Source organism: Fukomys damarensis, unplaced genomic scaffold (assembly GCF_012274545.1).
Source record: "Fukomys damarensis isolate Sample0158 unplaced genomic scaffold, DMR_v1.0_HiC HiC_scaffold_19, whole genome shotgun sequence".
NCBI classification, from domain to species: Eukaryota; Metazoa; Chordata; class Mammalia; order Rodentia; family Bathyergidae; genus Fukomys; species Fukomys damarensis.
In genome coordinates this window covers 3,956,283-3,975,297 of record NW_022900931.1, presented here as the reverse complement: position 1 = coordinate 3,975,297, position 19,015 = coordinate 3,956,283, and the positions used below count along the sequence as shown (strand labels likewise).

Sequence of the window (19,015 nt, the reverse complement as noted above, 5' to 3'; positions counted from 1 at the left end):
AAATTCAATTTTGCAAACCTTAACAAAATGCTGATTCAGGCAGATTATTCATTTTCATTAAGACAACCAGGTCAACAGAGAACATCTGAACAATGCCAAGGAAATACTTACTTTATAGTCAGAAAGGGAAGAATCTAATTAAATACAATAATGAAGTCATCACCCATCATGTATGATAAAATATTACATAAAACAATGTAACATGAAGTGTAATGTAGTTAGCCAAAAACTAATTTGAACCATTAAGTACTTAGATACACCTTCTAGTTTACAGAACCAAATGATACCATACAGAAGCAATCAGACAAATCAAATATTCAATAGAAAAATGTTTCCAATCTTTTCAACAAGTCAGTATTACAACTAAAAATACCACGGTAAAATGAAGAGAGATTAAAAGTAAAAAATGGTGGTGCATGTCTATAATCCCAAAATTGTGGAAAGTTGAAGCAGGAGGATCACAAATTGAAGCCCAGCCTGGGCGACTTAGTGAGACTGTCACAAAATCAAAATGATCTACAGGTCTAGCTCAGTTCAATCCTAATTTGAGGAAGAGGTGAGATTTAAGTGATGTAGCCATCAGATGCAATCTGTGGTTCTAAGTTAGAAAATGGACTGATTAAAGAAGATTTGGAGTCAGCTGAGGAAATCTGAATGTGAGCTGTGCATCAGATGAAATGAAAAGAAGCTGAAGATAATTACTGGAGAAGATTTAAGTTAGAAAACAATAGGTGCTGTAAGATCTCATTTTCATTTTTAAAGTGTTTGCAAAGAAAAAATCTGTACAGACACTTCCCCAAAGGATTATTTTCTAATGGTTTACAATGAATATATACTGCTTTTACAATAATAACATACTTTTTAAAAAATTCAGATGTAGTAGCCATTATGGATTATCTAAAACTGGTTTTTAAAATAACACTTTTGTGCCTGCTTAGAAAAGTAAACCAAGCCATTCATGTAGGAAATTGTGAAAATACAGGAAAAACATCACTTGAAAATCACAACACCGTCCAGAGAAAAATCCCATGAATGGAAATGGGTTTTCAATTTTGTCAGAATTTTCCTTGTCTATCGAGAAGATAAAATGAATCCTTTTGTTCTTTTAATTCATAGCTGTATGGCACATAGGTTTAAAATTGGGTAAGACAGAAGGTAGGGAACTCAACTAAAAGGTTGCTTACATTAATCCAGGGAGGAACCACAGCAGTTCTGACCCAATCACACAGTAAATGTAAAAGAGAAATTATAGCGGAGAAATATACAGGGAACAGAAGGGCTTTAAGGTTCATGGCAAGAAACATGGATTTTTATTCTAAGTGCAAGGGGAAGCCACTGGAGAATTTTAAACTGGGAAGTGCTTGATTTAGTGTTTTTTGTCTGTTTGTTTTTCAGTGCTCACTCTGGCTGCATTGAGGATGAATTACAGACAGACAAGTGACAGATTTAGCAGCTTTGACTGTTACAGCACTGAAAAGGGCAAGGAAAGAAGGAATCAGATTCAGCGTATGTCTTACAGAAGAGCCACATCATTTACGAATGATTGGATGAAGGAAGTGGAGTGTAGAAAAAGAGGAATTAAGAACTGCTCTGAGGCTTCTGAATAAATGAGTAAATGGTGCCTCTTGCTGAACTAATAAATACTAGGAAAGAACAGGCCTGTTTTTTGGTAAGGGCTGGGGACAGGAAATCAATTACTTTTTTAAAAACTTTGTTAAATTTTACATGTCTACTAGAAACAGCAAACAGCTTGGGTACTAACGTAACACACAGGAAAATGTACTAATACTGAGATGTAACTTTCAAAATCAGTCTAAGGGTTGTATCTAAAATTGTGGGACTGGATAGCACTTTGGAAAAAAAAAAAAAAACAAAGGGACAGAGGGTATGTTCCAGGGGTACACTAATTCTTACATGTAGGGGAGAAGCAGCCAATAACTGAAGGGAAGCAGGGGATGAAAAAGTCCAGAGAGCAAAGTGTTTCAGGATGGAGGCACAAATGTTACCTACTTTTGCAACCTTAGGAGGCTTTCCCTTGGCTACTTTCTTGAAAAACACCTCCAGTATTTCCTATTTCCCTTCCCAGTTTTGTTCCTTATAACATTACTTTCTAACATTCTAACTACTTTTCATATTTAGTTTGTTGTCTCTTTGCCATTAAACACAAGCTCTATAAAAGGCAGTGGTTTTTACCTGTTCCACCTGTAAAACAGCCTAGAACAGTGCATGGCACTCAATTATTTTTAAGTGAATGAAACAATGCTAAAAGATGAATCAGGATGAAGACACAGAATTGACCACTGGCTTTTATAAGATACAAATACCATTTCAGTGGAGTTTTGGTCTCGAACTAAGTCAAAAGGTGTAGAAGATAAAGGACTACAATCAATTACTTCAGAGTTTAGTTGTACTAATAAAAAATGTAGGCTAACAGTCTGAGGAGACAAGTGATATTCAAGGGACTCTTCTCTGAATATACTATAACATGTTCAAACTGTAAACAGAAAAGTTGGCAAAATTTTGCCAAATGCCATATATTTATCACTTTTACAATTAACGTACTACTTGCTTTCTGCAAGAAAACCATAACATTTTTAAAAAATTAGTCTTAACAGAGCACTTACACCAATGAAAGAGGGAATTATTTACAAAAGCAAAGACTTGAAGAGGGGATAGGACTACAGTAGAAATGACAGCCTGAGACTCAAACACACTGTGGTATTTCCCCACTAACATCTCTCATAGTCTAACCTTTTTGTTCTCACAAAGTTCAGGATCTCAACCTTTTATCTCCTGCTTCTTTAAATATGCACTATGTTCTGGCAAACCCTGACCATTAAGTATCCCACAGACACACTTCACAAATCCCTGGGAAAATTCTTTATTCTTTGAATAAGCTCAAATGCCATATCCTCTTGAAAATCTTCCCTGATACACATCTTCCTGTCCATACCTCTTCAAATCCCATGTTTTCTTTCCTGTTTAAAGTTTTATAATCTTGTAAATTGGCCTTCCGTTTCAATTAGTGTGTTATTTTCTTAGACTCGCTACACATCAGAAACAGGTGCCTTACTGTGTACCTTTTTTCTGCTCCTTATGTATACACACACACACACACACACACACACACACACACCATTTGTTAAATCTAACTGAACGAAAAACATGAAAGTTAAGATTAAAATCAAAACTTTTCCTCTACCCACTAAAACTCAAAACTGTATTTACCAAAAACAAAAAAATGGGATCATGTTAAGTCTGAGCAGGTGATAACAACAAAAAATTATTTAAAAATAAATAACCAACTAAGTTAAAGTCTAACAAGAACTAATCAATCAGTTTAACAAAATTTATTTGAATGTACCAATAATTCTGTGAGATTAAATTATCCTAAGTACCATACTGAGTTTGGGACTTCATATAGCAAAATGTGAACAGTTGTCTAGACAAAATCCAGAAATAAGCCAGGCATAGTGGCTCACACCTGTAATCCCAGCACTCGAGGCTGAGGCAGGAGGATCTCAGCCAGTCTGAGGCCAGCCTGAACTATATAGTGAGACCCTGTGTCAAAAAATAAAAACAAACACCCAATCCAGAATAAGACCAGAAATTTGTGTGGCTAGATGGTACAGAATGCAAAGCTAAAGTAATGTATGACCTGTTTTATGTCGTTTCAAGTAGTCTCAAGAGGGGGAATTGAGCTTCCAGGGCAAGTGGGTTCAGGCAGGAGTTAAAAGAATTTGTAAAGACCTTCTGTAAATAAACTCAAAATATGTTTTTAATCAAAATGTTTTCTTTTCTCATTCTGGGCCTTGTACATGCCAGGCAAGTGCTCTTCCATAGGGCTGCACACCCACTCTTCAATATGTACTGTATTTTTGTTTTTTGGTTTTTGTTTTTGGTACTAGGGATGATCCAACTCGGACCTGGTGCTTGCCAAACAGGCACTGTGTCACTGAGCTAAATCCCCAGACCAAATTTTTTTTTTTTTTGGTACCGGAGATTGAACTCAGGACCTTGTGCTTGGGAGGTAGGCAGTGGAACCACTGAGCTAAATCCTCAGCTGTTTTTTGTTTTTGATACAACTTTTTTTAAAAAGAGAGTCTTGCTTTGAAGTGCAGGCTGGCCGCAAACTCTCATCAATCCTCCTGCCTCAGCCTCCTTCCTGGTGGGATTACAGGCACATGCCATCACACACAGCTTGCAGTATATACTTTTAACTTAAGAAAACAATGAAATCATTTTTAAACTTAAGCTTGGCACTAGTTTAAAATGTTTAAAACGCTACTTTAATGAGATTGTAATTATAATAAATACATGTTTAGGCAGGCTTAAGTTCAAATTTTTGCATACATATTCTAAGCATTACAATTCGACTTACAAAATATAACAAGCAACCTTCACCTAATCACCTAGAAGGTGAAAATTAACTGGTAAGGGGCCCAGTGATCTTTTAATAAGTCAGGAAAGTCAGAGTAAGAATGCAAGAATTTTTATGATTATCAATTCAGAGTCTTCTTGATAACAGAATAAAGTGGATAAGGAAATACATTTTGCAGAAGAGGCAAGGAAACTTTCTCGCGTATGAATATTTCTAAGATCTGGTATCTTTCCTATGTACTAGTGCAAAGGAAAACACTAGCAATTACTTGTATAAGTCAACAGAAATTTCACACAAATTCCATAATAAATTATACACTAGATTTTGTGTGCCAGGAAAGCACATATTTAAGTGCTCTATTCATATCTGTCAGGAATTTATTGAGACAACAGTCAATTTTTAACTCAAGTCTAAAAAAGGAAATGTAAGCTGAGAGAGCCAAAAGGGCACATGCTGGGAATCACTAAGAACTGCTCCAGGTTATGATTCTTTCGCCTTGACAGGGAGTCCAGGCTCTGCCGCTCACTGGCCCACTGTGGCCAGTCACCTGGTCTCTTTGAAAATCTGTGTCCTAACTACAAGACGAGAATTAAATCTATTTATTCATTAGAGTTCAACAAAACTAACTAGTGGTACCAGAAACTTGGTAAAGGTCCATCAAGGGGGTCATTATCACGGTATTCCTGAGTTGGTGGTTCCTGGGGTGGAACGGGTGTTCAGGTTCCCTGGAGCCAACCACCTCCTCCAGAGCTCTCGCTGCTTTACTCTTTATGTGCAGGGTGCCTAGGACTAGGGCAGGCATCCAAGAGCTTCGGAGGGGCCGGGGAAAGGAGAGGATGGTGTTGGGGAGTAGAGGTGAGGAGGAGGACCCTGAGCCGGACAGCAGAGGCTGGGCCAAGGCGAGGGAGCCGTGGAGTGTGAGCGTGCGCCCGGGGGAGAGGTTGGAGAGGAGGGTTCCGGTCCTCCAAGGAGGGGAGGAGGGCGAGGGTCCCACGAGGAGGAAGGGAGAGAGTGCCTGGGGTGGAGGGAGGTGGGGCCCTCAGGTTGCGGGCGCAGGGGGAGGGTCCCTGAGGGGGTCGGGGGAGAACAGTGAGGGCCGCCCCCAAGAAGAGGGCCTTGGAGGGTGAAGGCTCACAAGGGGGAGGGGGAGGGGCGAGGCAGGCGGGGGTCACCTGAGGAAGAGAAGGGAGGGGTGAGGGTCCCCGAGTGGAGAGAGGAGAAGGGTAGGGGTAGCTCAAGAGAAAGAGCAGAGAGGAGTGGGTTTCGGCCTTGAAGGGAAGAACACGGGGTTGGGGGGCGCCACATCCCTCAGGCCATTATTGCGGCCTGCCTCGAGCCCCGCCGCGGCGCCAGTTACCCGAGCCATTGGGGCCGATGATGCACGTAAACTTCTTGAAGGGCCCAATGACCTGGCGGCCCCGCCAGGATTTGAAGTTCTCCACCAGCAGCAGCTCCAGGTTGCCCATGCCTGAGCTCGCGCCTCGCCGGCGTTCTCACGAGGAGCCTGGAAAAGCGCGGGAGGCGCGCGCCAAGTCTCGGCCAAATCTCGCGAGATGACAGCGGCGCGAGAGTACGCCGTTCCTTAGCAACCAGAGTTGGCGTTTCTCTGGAAGCGAACCTACGCACAACTGCAAGTCCGCGAAGTCCCAGGCGGCCAGCTTCGCTTGAGATGCAGCTTGCTTTATTGTTTTGAGTTCTTCTTACCTTACTTGTTCTGAAAACCCCTTCGAGTTTGGGGTCGCTTTCCAGAGCCATGAACGTAGCGCTGGCCAAGGACCTGGAGCAGAACGCCAAGCTGGCCAAGAGGACACACGCGGAGCTGTGCAGGCAGCAGCGGGTCTTCAACGCCAGGAACCGGATCATCGGGGTGAGGCCGGGATCCCAAGGGGAAGGGGAAGGGCCGAGGGGACGGGCGGCGGCGGGAGAGACCCGAGGAGGAAGTTTAGCATGAGCCTCTGATTCAGGTAGAGTTGTACCGCACCGGGTTTTGCTGGAGTGCACAGAAGGTAAGAGACCTTTAAGAAGCCAAATAGGGCTGCCTCACGCCTGCATAGGCGCCTCAGATGGCCCATGGGAGTGGGGATGGGGGAACGAGCCTGGAGTAGGTAGAGAAGTGGAAACTCACAAAGAACCCGGTTTTCAGTCTCTGAGCCAGGTTTACTACAGTGCCAGGGGCTCGTTCCTTCCAGCCCATTCATTTGATTGATTAATTTTTTTGTTTTGTTTTGTTTTTTGAGACAGGGTCTCACTTATGTAATGAGACTGACCTGGAACTCACTGTGTAGCCCAGGCTGGTGTTGAACTCACAGCGATCCTTCTGCCTCAGCCTCCCAAGTGCTGGGATTATAGGCGTGCGCCACCACGCCCCGGCTCAGCCCATTCATTTGACAAATGCTGGTGGAGTTCCTGTTTGGTGGCAAGTCTGAGCCACGCCCAGGAAATGAGGGATCAGGCATCCCTGAGTATGCAGAGGTCACGCTCAGTGCAGGAGGCAGGCGGGAAGGAGGGTCAGTGCTGTGAGAAAGGAGCCCCTGGCTGCCTGCTGGCTGATCTGGAATTGAGAGGGACAGAAGAGTGTCTTCCACCTAAGAAAGAGGAAGGGAGCTCTGGGAAAGGTGGGGAGCACAGGCTGAAGAACCACGTGGAAAGGGCTGAATGGGCACCTAAAACAGCTCGTTTAAAGGAGGACCAGGTTAAAAAGATGAGAATTGTTATCTACTTAATAATGTATGCGAGCTCTAACCACTCTTCCCCAATTTTCCATTCTCAGGGAGACACACAAGCCTGGAATATTCAGGTTCAGGACCAGAAGATAAAAGAAGCAACTGAAAAAGCTAGGCATGAAACCTTTGGTGAGGATTTCCTGAACACTTGTCTGTGGCTTCGGGGCTGGGTGTCTTTAGGTTGCAGTCTTCATTTCTTTATGAGATTGTGTGTGTGTGTGTGTGTGTGTGTGTGTGTGTGTGTGTGTGTTGTTAGGCTAGGATGTAGCAGAGTCCTAAAGTACCCATTAGCGTGCATAAGGTTCTGGGTTCCGTCTTAGAACTTGAGAAAGGAAGGAAGGAAGGAAGGAAAAGAGAGACAAGTCAGAATGAAAGAGGAAGGGGAAGGGCAAAGTGGGGAGGGAGTAGAGGGACGAGAAGAGACCAGGACGAGAAAGCAGGTCATTTCCGTGCTTTTCCTCCTTTTAGAAATTCAGTTTCTTGTCCTCAGTTGACCTAGTGAGCAAACTCTTCCTCTCTTAAAAGAAAATTGAATTCTAATGTAGGTCATAGGAGATATATTTTAAGGGTAAACTATGTTTCCCCGTTTCCTTTAAAAACTAGAAAAGCCTTAAGCACACATGTGCACGCGTTATAACACACGCGCGCACACCTGTGTTCCCATCCCTGCGCCGATGAACCTGATTCAACATGTCAGACAATGATTCAAGTAGTGCTGCTGTAGGTTTAGGTCAGAGTTTGAAATGGGATTAATTTGCCTTCTTCTATCACCAACATAATCGGGAATGAGATGCTGTTTCCCCGTATGTAGCATAATAGATGCTATTATTAACATTTGAAGTATTAAGTTCACGGGAGGTTGACCATCTTATAAGATTTAGCACCCTTTCACAACTTTATTGAACACTCAGTTTCTTTATATTGGTTTACCTGGTGCTATTCTTCGCTCGCTTTTTGGTTAGGTTGTTTATGATTTTAAAACTGAATGTGTAGGTGTTCTTTGTATATTCAGTATAGGAATTCTTTAATGGTTATGTTACCTTTTGCAAGGAGGGTTGTAGTACTTGAATTATCATTCAAATTATTTTAAAATGTTTCCTCTTGAGCTTATGGATGTGCTTTGTCTTTTCTAGCTGCCGAATTGAGGCAAAATGACAAGGTCAGCTGCATACTAGATGACCGGGAGAAGAGACATAGGAAATGTCTCTGCAGAGCCATCAGTAACTTCCAACAGAACTATCAGAAGCCAGAAACTCGCCGCGAGTTTGATCTGTCTGACCCCCTCGCCCTTAAGAAAGAGCTTCCAGCCCGGCAGTCAGACAGTGATGTCCGGAACACAATATCAGGGATGCAGAAGTTTATGGGCGAGGACCTAAACTTCTGGGAGAGGAAGAAATTCCAGGAGGAACAGATGAGAGAATGGTCCTTACAACAGCACAGGGAATGGGAGAGGGCCCATGCTGACCAGAAGCTTGCAGGTGATGAAAGAGAGATAAATTGATCTTAACAGTTTTTTCAGCATATCAGTCCCTCCAGTGTTTGGGTTTGTTTTGTTTTGGGTTTTTGTTGTTGTTACTTGGGATTAAACCCAAGGCCTTTCACATTCACCTACACCCTTACCCCCTTTTTTATTTTTAGACAGTTTCACCAAGTCACTAAATTGCCCATGCTGGGCTCAAACTTGAGATCCTCCTATCTCGGCTTCCCAAAATGCTGGGATCATAGGCCTGCACCACTATGCTCAGTTTTTGTGGGTATTTTAAAAAAGCTTCTCTAGTGTGCATTGCCGTGTCTTGCCTCGGCATACAGGGAAAGAGAAGTCAGATCCTGGGCTCCAGGAGAGGTCAGACATCTCCACTCATGCATTAGTAGAACAGAAAACCCTTCTGAGCATGTCGGATGCTACAGTTCGGTTCGCCAGGATCCGTCTCTGCCCTCATGATGTTCACATTCTACTTGGAAGCTGAACAGAGACACAGGTCCCCCCAAGTCTCCTGGGTGCTGGGGTGGAAGTCACATGGTATCACCAGGACTCCCCAGGCCCAGAGCACCTCTCAGACCAAGCCTCCGAGGCATGCAACATCCCAGTAAGTCCTGCTGTCACTGGGGCCACCGGTACCCTGCCCTGCATGCAGCCTCAGGAGTCTCCAGTCCTCCTGGTCACTTCCTATGTCAGGAACAGACAACATCCCTGTCCTTGTGGGCTGTGGTGGAGCCTGAAGAGGGTGCTGGGCTGGGGAGCAGTGCCCCCTGCCCTCCTGAGCCCCTCTTCTCCGGTTGTTAATTTGCAGTCTCCTTGTTCAGCTCGTCTTCTTCCAGCCTCTTCTTCCTACTCTGTTCTCCATGAGTGATGTCTTCCGAGATCACCTCCTGCTCTCCTGAGCCCTCCTCCTCTGCTGGGGCTGCCCTGACCAGCCTCACCAGTGATCTCCATGTCACCTGGTTGGCACGTTGGCAGCAGCTGACACCACTGGTTATTTCCTCCTCTGTGAAATAGCATAAGGTCTGGCCTCCAGCACACCACATCCACTCCTGTCCTCGCCCTGCCCGGCTCTGGTTTTCTGAGTCTCTGGCTGTTGTCACAGCAGGGCTCTCAGGGCCTGTCCCCTGTCAGCTTCGTGCATCCCCAGGCAGTCTCATCTGTAAACCTGCGTACAGGCTGTCCTCTTCCAGGCTTCCGTATCTGGGCGGGACTCTGCCCTGAATCCAGACTCATAAATCCACCTTACTGCTCTACCCAGGGCACCTCTCCAACATGTCACAGTCAGACAAGGCAAGTGACACACTGATCCCCTGGCTGGCCTGACTGTCCATGTGCCACAGTGCAAATCCACTCTTCCAGTTGTCTCTGGTCCCCAACCCAAGTCCCCCGGGCTCCTTCCTCTTAGATGCCACACCGTGATGCCATCTCCCACTCCAGCTACTCTTGTCGCCTCCCCATTGTCACTCTGGACCAAGCTATGTCAGTGTCCCTCACGTGTTGCAATGGCCCCTCCCTGGTCTCTGCTTCCGCCTGTATCCCCCGCAGTCCCCTCGAGCCAGCAGCCGGAGCAGTCCTGTGATAGTGAAGTCGTACTCCAGTCTCCTTCCACTTCGTCCCAAGCTCATCTCAGGGATCTACAAGGCCTTCGTAGCCAGGCCTCGTCACTGCCCCACGCCTTACCCAGCCTCTCCATGCCACCTCTGTGCTACTCCTAGGCCGCGTGTGTGCCAGGCACCTGCTGCTCCCTCTGCTTAGGGACATCTTTCCCCAGACGTCTACCTGGTTTACTCCTCCTCTGCCAGGTGTTGGCTAAGATGTCACCTTATCAGTAAGGTCTCCCCTGTCCCCCCTTTTTAAATCCTGTGCCTAACCCATCCCTACTTTCCCTATCCCCTTCCTTGCTTAATTTTTTCCGTAGCCTTTTGTTTGAGCATCCGTTTGTTTGTCTGTGGAGACAGGGTCTCATGATGTAATTCAGGTTGGTCCTGAACTCACTATGTCGCCCAGGCTGACCTCGAACTCCTGGCCGTCCCACTTCCAGCTTCTCCATTGCCTTGGTCACTGACATATGGTATAGTTCATGTAATTGCCACCCCTCTTCGCTATATCATACCCGAAGCTCAGTGAAGGCAAAGGATTGTTGTGTGTTCCGTTCACTGTTGTATGCTTAGTTCTTAGCATGTGAATGTCTTGTTTCTCTTCCGGTTGCTCCAGTCTTCTGTCTCTGGCCAAGAGCCTTGGTCCTAGACTTGGGTGGCCTCCTTGACATCTCCCCACATCTCCCTTGACATCTTTCCCACTCAGTAATGGCTTTCCTGAGCCTTACCACCCCAGAAACCTGGGGGGGGAGGCCTTGATCTCCCCAGTCTCCAATCTTCAGCTCCATCCCTTTCAACTCCTGCTGTATATTGAATTTTGTACCCCTCTGCACCCGCCTTGTCACCATCATGATTGAGCCACCACCTTTCCTCATCCAGACAGACCACTGCGGAAGGTCACGTCTTCCACACCCTCTCCTTCCCCTCCCCTGGCTATTCTGCTCAGCGATGTCAAGCTGAACAGTGGCGCACTGGCTCCCTCTGTCCTAGCTCAGAGCCCTCTGATGGCTCCCACAGCATATGGAACGAAACGTGGCCCCAAGGCTCTTCATGCTGGGTTGCTGCCCACTCCTTCATATAGACTCTTGCCACCCACCCACTTCCGCTGTGCCGCCATTTTGGCTCCTTTGCTTCTAGATCCCAAATCCTATCTACCTCGGAATCTTCAGCCTCTCCTCACCCAGCCCCTTTTGTCATTCAGATCTGAATGTGAATGTCATTTCCTACAGAAGCATTCTCTTGTCCCTACCACAGCTGCCTCAGCCAGGCGTTCCCAACACCTTGCCTTAGCCTCCTGTTTTTTTCCTCTGCAGGCGGTCATATTTTATTAAATAGGTATATTTGAGAGTTCATATATTGATTATTGTCTCATCTTCTAGACAGGAAGTTCCAGAAAGGCAAGAAAAACCCTTCTGGCTTTGTTCACACGTGTCCCTGTCTCCAGCAAAGTGGGTGGCTCATGCTAGGCCTTTGTTCACTATCTGCTCAGTGGCTGAATGAACAAACAATGGGTTAGAGGAGACGGAAGGGGAGCAGAGGGCAGAAATTCAAGGCTAAGACTCTGGTCCTTGTTCTTGGATATAACAAGAAAAGTTACAGGCACAAATACAAAACCTCAGAAATGACCAATCTATCAATGACTTTTTAAAACTGACAATCGCTGGGCGTGGTGGCCCACACCTGTAATCCCACCACTCGAGAGGCTGAGTCAGGAGGATCGCTGTGAGTTCGAGACCAGCCATAGTGAGTTCCAGGTCAGTCTCAACTACATAGGGAGACCCTGTCTCAAAAAAACCCAAAATAAATAAATAAATAAAAATTAACAATCTTGGAAAGTAGGTGTCACACTATCTCACAAAGGAGGCTGTGGAGGCTCCAAGAAGATAACAGTCGTGGAAGACAGCTGGGAAGTGGCTGGGCTGGGAAGCAGCTGCCCTGTCTGACTTCTTTCCCCCTCTTCCTCTTCCTCCTCCTCATTATCGTCATCTTAGCTCGGCAAAGTCCTTTTGCTACTCTACACACATCTGGCAGTCTTTCCTCTTTGGGTCCTACTGGTCTCTACAACCCCTTTCCTGGGCTCTTGCCACCCCTTGCCCACTGTAAGGATGTAGCTGCCTCCTGATAGAGCTGGGGTATCAAGGAACAGAGCACTGACCAACCCAGGACCACAGCAGACATTACCAACCCATCATAGACATTACCGATCCATAGAAGTGATCCCCAGCTCTCACTGAGTGCTAAGGTCTAAGATCTGTGCTTGAACTAAATCATGTAACTCACCCACTGTCTTTGGAAGCAGATCCTTATTATTAGTCCCCTTGTGCTTCCCATAGACGAGGACATGGCAAGAGGTGAACGTGTGACCAGCCATGCTGCATGTGTTCCGCACACCTGGGAGGGTGCTCCAGGTGGGCACGCTTGCTCTGATGGGGGCTTGTGTCCCTGCAGAGGACCACTACACACAGACCAGGCTGAAGTTTGATGAGACAGCCAGGCACCTGCAGAAGCTGGAAAGCGCCACCAGGAAGGCAGTTTGTGCGTCTGTGAAGGAGTTCAACAGGATCCAGGTACACCTAACACAGGCTTGGTGTTGGGGCAGGCACTGTCGCGACGCCTGCTGCTTTCTGTTCTAACCAAGAACAGGCAGATGCTTGACAAGGTGATGATGATGATGATGATGATAGTGATAGTGTCTACTCAGACTCATGCTGAAGTGACTTTTAATCTTTATTCCTTTTGAAAATCAGACCCTCCCCAGGCTTTCTTTACAAATGCACTTGTATTTCCCGTACATAGTGGAGCTTGGCCTAGGTTAGTTCATCGGCTTGATCATTTAACTAGAAAGGTGGACTCCAATGGAGGCTCTGCAAGATGATCCGTTTGGACAGCAGACAGAAAATACCAGAACTCAGCTTCACACTTAGCGTTTCACATTGTCACTCTCTATCCTTGTGTTTGTGTGTATTTTAGAAGGCGATTCCTGTGTTTATGCTATAGTTAGTGCCATATTGTGAGCTAAGTATATTAGAGATACAAGCGCCAAGTTGTTCTTTCCTGAAACAAGCAATCAAAAATACTGGAGAGGCTGCAACAGAGACCAGAGAACGTAGGTTTTCAACAGTGGGGAGGAGAATGAGGTGGGCCAACTGCTGGTGATGGCTCGGGCATCACACCATCTAGAGACCCACGCTGCCACCCAGAAAGCTGCAGGGCTTCTCCGAGATTATCTGGTCCTTGTCCTTTTATAGGGGATCCCAAAGGGAAGGCCTTTGGTGCATGCTCCACCGCAAACTGGAGGTAAAATGGGACTCTTCACAGTTAATCCACCATTGGCTGGTCATCCATCCGTCCATCCGTCCATCCGTCCGTCCGTCTGTACAACCACTTATTCGTTATGTTTATCGAACATAAACATAGTTGAATGTTATTGTTCAAATGTTTATCGAGCCCCTCCTCTGGGCCACTGGGATGGTTCTTGTCACGCCACGTTACCTCAGCCATCGATTGAATTTTGCGTTTGTTCCATGGACTGTTAGTGCTCACCTGCAATGTGTCCAGTATGTTCAGCCCCCCGGCTCCTCAGTGGACACCATGAGGCAAGGCCATCACAGGTGCTTCCTGTGCTTTCGCAGCTCTGTTTCTAACTAGAATTAGCATTGCTGGTTAGGCTTGGACATCAAGAGGAGGTTCTAGGCAGGATTTCGGGGCAGCCCACTCTGCATCAGCAGGGAGGGTGCCCTGGTGGCCCAGGTCCTGTTCAGGGCCACACACTTCACCAGAGAGGTGTTGTGGTATCAGGGTTTATGTGCAGACTCAAGAACCCAACTGCTGGGTACAAGGCCAGGCCCTTCTGTTAGCCTTGGGCAAGCCACTCACGGCTGAGTCTTTCTGTAGAATAAGGATAACGATGACACCCACTTGTATCTGTCAGCATAAGCGAACTCTGGCCTGAGTAAGAAATAGCCCCCCAATCTCAGCCTAAACACCCAAAGCTGATGTCCCACCATGCCCGGGGTCACAGCAGCCACCATGTGGAGAACTTCAGCGGCACGAAAGGGAGCGGTGTGGCCAGGCCTGCCTCACTGTGGTCGTCCTGGAAATGCACACAGCCTTCTCCGCTCACCCTTCCCTGGCCATAGTGAGCGAGCGCCATGGCCGTGGCCGCAGCCGGACTCCGTAAATAACAGCCATTGTCCTTCACCTTGGCAGCAGCTGCTCCTGTCACTGGTTATTCTGCCCCACAGCGCTGTCCGAGAGGTGTGACGTGTACGATTCAATCGTGTCACGTGCTGTGTGACGCAGTGCAGCCAGCCTTGCAGAGCCCTGTCCTTCCTTCGTGTGAAGAGTCCTTCCCGTGAGCAGTGTCTCCTCATCAGTTTCTGAGCCTCCCTGAGAATCAGCCGTGGCCCAGAAGGGACCCACTGCAGGTTGTGCAGCCTCCTCAAGGATAAGAGCAGTGATTGGCAGGGGTACATTTGTCTTAGGGCTGTATCTGAGGCCATCAGGACCACTGAGGTGGCAATACATCATCTGCCTTTTCAAAGTCACCACTGTGGTGACTCACTCTTTTTAGGGATTTGTTCTTAGGAAATGTTTGAACATCCGTCTCGGGGAGCTGGTACATGTGCAGAGGGCAGCGGGATCATTTCCACCCCTTTCCCTTCTTCTCCTTCACCAGAGCCCCTTCCTGTCTCTGCAGTCTCTCTGTCCTCTAGCATTCCTCTTTTATCTTGCTCTCTACCTTACTTATATTTGGGGCCTCTCATCTTGGAGAAAACGTTTATGTTCTCAAGATCCATCCATTTTCTTCAAAATGATTTGCGTGTATCCTTCTTTGTGGCTGAATACTATTCCATCGTGTGTAAAAACCACATTTTCTGTGTCCGTTCTTCCGCTAATGGACATATAGACTTGATTCCATGGGTCAGCTATTGCGACTCATGCTGCTATCAACATGGGCATGCACGTATCCCTGTAATGTGATGTCTGTGACTTTTGGGGAAGATATCTAGAAGAGGCATAGCTAGGTCAAATAGAATTTCTCCTTTTAGTTTTTTGAAGAATCTCCGTACTGATTTCCATAGTGGTTGTACCAGTTTACACTCCCGCCAGTGATGGAGAAGGGTTCCTTTCCCCCACAGTCTCCCCAGCATTTATTGCTTTTGGAGTTCACAATGATAGCCATTCTTTCTGGAGAAAGATAGACTCTTCGTATTGTTTTGATTTGCATTTCTCTGATTGCAAATGATGCCGTGCATTTTTTCATGTATTTATTGACCACCTGTATTTCTTCTGGGTAGGGTCTATTCATTTCAACCGCCCATTTTTGATTAGGTCTTTTATTGGGGGGGTAGTGTTTTTAAGGTATTTATATATTACAGATATGAGTCCTCTGTCGAAGGAGTAGCTGGCAAAAGTTTTTCCCACTCTGTAGGTTGTCTCTTCACTCTGTTGATTGTTTCCTTTGCTGTGCAGAAGCTTTTTAATCTGATGTAATCTCAATGACTGATTCTTGATGTCATGCTTTGCTGTAGTTGGTGCTCTTTTCACCAAGTCCTTGCCCATGCCTGTGTCTTAAAGAGTTTTATGATTATTTCTTCCGGCAGATTCTGTATTTCTGTTTTTATTTCTAGGTCCTTGATCCATTTTGATTTGATTTGAGTACAAGGTGAGAGATACAGATCTATTTCACCCTTCTGCACGTACCAGTGTTCACAGCACTGTTTGTTAAATATGCTGTCTTTTCTCCAGCATATGTTTTTGGCTACTTTGTCAAAAATCAGGTAGCTGAAGGAGACTGGACTTGTGTCTACATTCTCTGTTCTAGTTCACTGGTAAACATGTCTGTTTCTGTGCCAGTGCCATGCTGTTTTTATCACTGTAGCTTTGTAGATTATCTTGCAGTCCAGGATTGTAGTGATTGCTGCTTTGCTCTCGTTGCCTGTTCTGGGATGCTCTGGCTTCCATATTTTTCCTAGTTCCGTGAAAAATACTGTTGAAATTTTGATTGCAATTTCATTAAATCCATGTAATATTTTTGGTAATATGGCCATTTTGACAATATTGGTTCTGCCTATCCCAGAATAGGTGATGTCTTTCCATTTCCTAATGTCCTCTTCCATCTCTTTATTCAGAGCACTGTAGTTATAGAGGTCTTTCTAATTCCTGGGTATTTAATTGTTTTTTAATGTACTGGGGATTGAACTCAGGACCTTGCACTTGTGAGGCAGGCAGTGGAACCACTGAGCTAAGTCCCAGGCTTTTTTTTTGGAAGCAATTGTGAATGGAATTATTTTCCTGATTTCTTTCTTGGTGAGCTCATTGCTGGTATACAGGAACTTTCTTGATTTTTGTGTGCAGCTTTTGTATCCTGCAGCTTTGCTGAATTTGTTTATCAGTCCTGAGAGTCTCCTGGTGGATTTTTTTGGATCTTCTCTGTAAAGGATCATATCATCTGCAAATGAGGATAGTTTGACTTCTTCCCTACTCAAATCCTTTTTATTCCTTTATTCCCACTGGCTCTGGCCAGTGTTCCAAGGGCCATGTTGAACAGGTGTGCTGACATTGGACACCCTTATCTCGATCCTGATTTTAGGAAGAATGCTTTCAGTTTTCCCCCATTTAGTCTGATATTGGCTGTGGGTTTATCACGAGTGGCTTTTATCAATTTAAGGTAAGGTCCATCTGTCACAGGGAAGTAACTCCCAGCCTGTTAGATGTGCTGAGTTCCTATCTCAGGATGCCAGGAATGGAGTTGAGAATTAAAAAAGTGATGAGTAGGGAAAGTTTTATTAAGAGAAAGCTCCTGAGAGAAAAGAGGGGTCTCAAAAGTGGGTTGCTGCAGAGGCTCTTTGTCCAGGGGGTTTTATACAGTAAAATCACATTGCAGGTTACTCTGGGGTCAAATTGTACTTACCTGTACGCAAGTATAGTCACTTGGCTAATATCATTTAATAGGAAAACAAGGTGTGTAGCAAGGGTGCATAGCATGGAGAAGAACAAAGGTGTTTCTGAAGTGGCAGGAGTCAGGGTCAAAGTGCTCTGGTCATCTCCTGCGCGTCTGTTACGTGGTTCAGGCTTGCTGGACCAGTGTGCTGCTTACAGCGCGGCTCTGAGCTGCTGTTCATCTCCCAGGAGGCCCTCTGGCCAAGCTTCCTGTCTCCATCTTGGGGCCTCGTTTTGTCAGCTCAACCCTTGACCACAGGCCTGGCGTGCCTCATCTCTGTTCTGCCTCTACCTTGGGCCTGGAGCGTTTCTAACTGCCAGTCAGTCTCTACCTTAACTACCTTCAGGACTTCTATACCTATTTTTGTCAGGGTTTTTCTTTATCTTGAATGGATGCTGGAACGACCCACTCTCTCTAGCCCACAGATGTCCCGAGGTTCCCAGAGCCTTGGAAGGGGCACAGAGCCCTGTCCCGGGGCAGAGCCGGGCCAAGCCGGGAAGGAGGTTAGTACCCACTGCAGAAATCCACAGGTAGTGAGTGACCCCAGGCCCAGCTTGCCTGCTCAGCAGGGCTCAGACAGCTTAGGGCCACCTCCATCCAGCCCACCCAGTCCTTGCTGCCCAGTATAACCCTCCAGCCAGGGCCTGGTGGGGTTTGCCGACCTGTGACCCGAGGTCCCCGTGGAGTCATGCCGGGTGTCCTCTCTAACGCCTTACCCTGCACAGGCCGTGGAGTCAGCAGAAAGGAAAAAACAAGAGAAAAGACAAGAACAGGAGGACAATGTGGCTGAGATCTCCAACCAGCTGCGGGGAGACCTGCTCTCCGAAAACCCACGGCAGGCGGCCAGCTCCTTTGGGCCCCACCGCGTGGTTCCTGACCGCTGGAAGGGGATGAGCCGGGAGCAGCTAGAGGGCATCCGCCTGGCCCAGAAGCAGCAGATCCAGGAGAAGCTGGTGCCTGTCCTACCCCTACCCCAACCTGCAGCCTAGCCTCTGCTCCCTGCTGCTCTCCAGGCACAGCGGACCCAGCTCAGCCTGCCCAGAGGAGGGGGAGGCCTGGAGGCTGCAGGGGACTAAGGGAGTGGGCAGGCGACCAGGCTCAGAGGTGGAGGCTCAAAGTCGGCCCCAGGAGCCTGGCTTTTCCAGGGACCCGGTGGAGGGCTTTGAATAGAGACCTGCGGGGTCACTGAGGTTCAACAGGATCCCCTGCCTTGGCAGTAGGTTTAGGGAATAAGGAAGGAGCTGGGGACACTGGCAGGGGTGGAGGGGAGGTTGCTGAGAAGTGGCTGAGCTCTGGGCCTGTTCTGAAGGTGGCGCTGACCGAATCGGTTCAGGGGTAGGGTGTAATGTATGACACAAATAGAGGCATACAGACGAGGCCTTAGGGCCTGAGGGCCTGAGCGACAGAGGACAAGCTGGTGTTGAAAGAGGTGTGAAGGTGGTTGGAAAGTTGTGAGGAGACCAAGTCACAATAGGCCCTGGGTGTGTGTGAAGGGCGTGATGTCCTTTGTCGGTCTGCACCAGGTAGGACTGGGTTTGCTTGAACGTGGCAGAAAGAGCCACTTTTTAAAAGAACTAGAACCTTAGACTTCTAGGAAAATATCTAGGCAGGGCCCGAGCTCTGTCTGGTGAAACCGGAAGGAAGACGCCCACTAGTGGGATCAGTCAGTGCTGCTCTGCGGAGGGAGGAGGGCGGAGGACGGGGCAGGAAGCGGGGGAGGAGGATGGGGACCACAGGACGCACAGAGTCTCTAGGTGAGGTCCTGCGGGCTAGGGGGACATGCACCTGAGGCAGTAAGTCACCTCTGTCTGTCGCTGCAGCGGCTCCAGGAGGAAGCGCGCCAGCGGGACCTGGACTGGGGCCGGCGTTGGGTCCAGAAGGCCC

At 47.1% G+C, this 19,015-nt stretch overlaps 2 protein-coding genes across 2 annotated transcripts in view; one reads left to right on the top strand and one right to left on the bottom strand.

Moving 5' to 3' along the window:
• The window catches only part of Smc1b (structural maintenance of chromosomes 1B), a 62,234-nt gene extending 56,321 nt beyond the window's left edge, over positions 1-5,913 (bottom strand). The window contains exon 1 of the mRNA XM_010634336.1: positions 5,739-5,913. Coding sequence (XP_010632638.1) covers positions 5,739-5,847 — 109 coding nt within the window. The 5' untranslated portion in view covers positions 5,848-5,913. The remainder of the gene's footprint in view (positions 1-5,738) is intronic.
• Positions 5,914-5,953: 40 nt separating this feature from the next.
• On the top strand, positions 5,954-19,014 carry Ribc2 (RIB43A domain with coiled-coils 2; the record flags this gene model as incomplete). Its single annotated transcript, XM_033765928.1, has 6 exons — positions 5,954-6,248; positions 7,152-7,233; positions 8,238-8,582; positions 12,634-12,752; positions 17,857-18,084; positions 18,952-19,014. Coding segments are annotated over exons 1-6 (951 nt in total), but the record flags the coding sequence as incomplete, so codon positions are not given.
• Position 19,015: the final 1 nt, after the last annotated feature.